The following is a 2,198-nucleotide window of genomic DNA, read 5'->3' as shown; positions in this document are numbered from 1 at the left end:
ATTATATGTCTTGGTGACTTTTTCTTGGGATCCATCCTATATAGGGTTCATTAAGTTTCTTGGATGGATATCTTTTCTTCTTTCCTGGTATGGGGAACTTTTCTGTTAGCAAGTCTTTGACATTTTTCTATTTTGTTTTGTGTTTTTAGTTTGTTTGCCTCCTCCTGTTCTGGAAATGCAATCAGGTGTATCTGATGTTATTTCTTTTCATGTCATCCCCTATAACTCATTTTTTTTTTTTGTCTTGTCAGATATGTGTAGTTTATTTATCCCTTCATTACAGGAAAAATATGTAAAATCTCTCAATCAGGAGGAGTGAAAGAGTCTTAATGGTCCAGCACATTTTCAAGTACATGGACTTGCTAGGATGATTCAAAAGTTTGGGAAGAGAAAGAGAAAACTCTTTATATCATTTCTTGATCTTATTAGACCCAAACATAACAATGATGCCAAAGTGCACAGGCAGAGTTCTCATTTTTCCCACATATATTTCCAGATTTTTGAAAACTTCCCCCAACATCTGACTTTAGGGAACAACAGAAAGCATATACTTTTAAAAACATTCCTAGTGATGAAGTGGAAAAATTCCTGAATTTAGTAGCCAACCAAACTGGGCTTTTGTCTCAGCTCTTCCACTAACTTTATGGTCTTCAGCAAATCCCTTAACTTCTAGCTTCTAGATATAATAGCATCACCATCATCACAGTGATGGTATGGTATTAAGATGAGATAACTGAGATGAAAGCACTTTAAAATGTTTGAAATGCTATGTAAATACAGACAATGATGAAGTTTCAGAGTGTAAGATCTGAGAGCACTAACTAAGCTGGCTAGTATTGTAATAGGAAGTTTATTACAAAAAAGCCCAGGCTCATGATAGTTTCATGTCTGCATTCCTCGTTGATGCAATGCATTTAATGGAATGGGTTATACAGAAAAAAAGATTAAGAAATAAACAGAGGAGGCAGAACCTGGGCCAGCACAAGTGCATTCCTCACTGTTATTCAAGGAGTAATCTGAAGGCCAAACATCATGTCCTAACTGCTGCCGGATGGCATTTGTTTATTTGTCAAAGTGCGCAGGCACCTCCGAATTACCTTCACAGGCAATGGCAACCTGCCTAGTGCTGGCTTTGGCCTGATATCTGCAGTTAGGAGCTCTGGAACTTCCTGTCTCCCAGCAATCTGTGACCTTCACTACACCCTTATGGCAGTTCATCTTGCCATTCTTGCACTGGACATTGGTGGTGCTGCAGATACTATGAATGTTCCAGATGGCTTCATGGATGAAGGTGTTGAAGCACTTGCACTGGTGTGTAGTCATCTTCCATCTTTGCATCATCAAGTTGCAGTAGCCATCATTGCCAGTCCCCTCAGGATCCACATGTTGCCGCAGAAACTGTTGGTACATGCGATCCTGGCCATAGGAGGGCTGCACCAGACCCAGCCCCAGAACGGTCAGCAGCAACAGCAGAAGCAATGAAAGGGCCTTCTGCAGAGCCATCACTACCTTCCAGGTACTGCCATCAAGTCAATTCAGTGACCCCCCCATGGGTTTCTGGGGTTGTAAATCTTTAAATAAGTACATTGCCCCATCTTCCTTCCACAGAGTGACTGGTGGGTTTAGAACCAACAACCTTCTGGTTAGCAGTTACATGCCTTAGGCACTATGCCACCAGAGCCCCTAATTAAACTTTAGAATAGGCTATTCCTTCTTCTCTTCCCAACCTTCCTCTCTGCTTTAGCCTTAATGACCTAGAAGCACCTAATCCTTATCTGTTTCTCTCTTGCCCTGGGTCTTTTATGTGGTGTAGTACCTAAGGCATTTGACTGCCAACCAGAAGGCTGGTTGTTCAAACCCACCAGTCACTCCTTGGAAGGAAGATTGGGCAATTATCCCCTATAACTCTTAAGTTTTCTTCATTTCTCTTAAATCTTTGTTCTGATTTTTCCTTGTACAAGCTGACATTGAGGGATTTGTCTTCTAGCTGAGAAATGTGTTCTTCAGCCATTTTGAATTTACCCTTTTGTCATTCCTCTGTGTTATGTATCTCTGTAATTTTAATACTCATCTTCTAGATTTCTAATTATGGCTTTTGTATGATTTCTAATTGTGTATTTATTTTGTCATTTTTCTCTTGAATTATTTTCCTGAATTCTTCACGGGTATTGTCTGTCTTCTCCTTGCTTCTACCTATG

General features: G+C 40.2%; 1 protein-coding gene across 1 annotated transcript; it reads right to left on the bottom strand.

Annotated features, from left to right (window-relative positions):
- Positions 1 to 1,062: 1,062 nt before the first annotated feature.
- On the bottom strand, positions 1,063 to 1,503 carry LOC103200420 (ribonuclease 4-like). Its single transcript, XM_007944934.1, has one exon. It carries the CDS (start codon positions 1,501 to 1,503, stop codon positions 1,063 to 1,065), a length of 441 nt encoding a protein of 146 aa, XP_007943125.1.
- Positions 1,504 to 2,198: the final 695 nt, after the last annotated feature.

The sequence above is a fragment of the Orycteropus afer genome, unplaced genomic scaffold (genome assembly GCF_000298275.1).
Source record: "Orycteropus afer afer isolate SDZICR_OR568_19922 unplaced genomic scaffold, OryAfe1.0 scaffold00007, whole genome shotgun sequence".
Taxonomy (NCBI): Eukaryota; Metazoa; Chordata; class Mammalia; order Tubulidentata; family Orycteropodidae; genus Orycteropus; species Orycteropus afer.
Note: the sequence above shows the minus strand (reverse complement) of the source record. Positions and strands in the feature narration are given on the sequence as shown.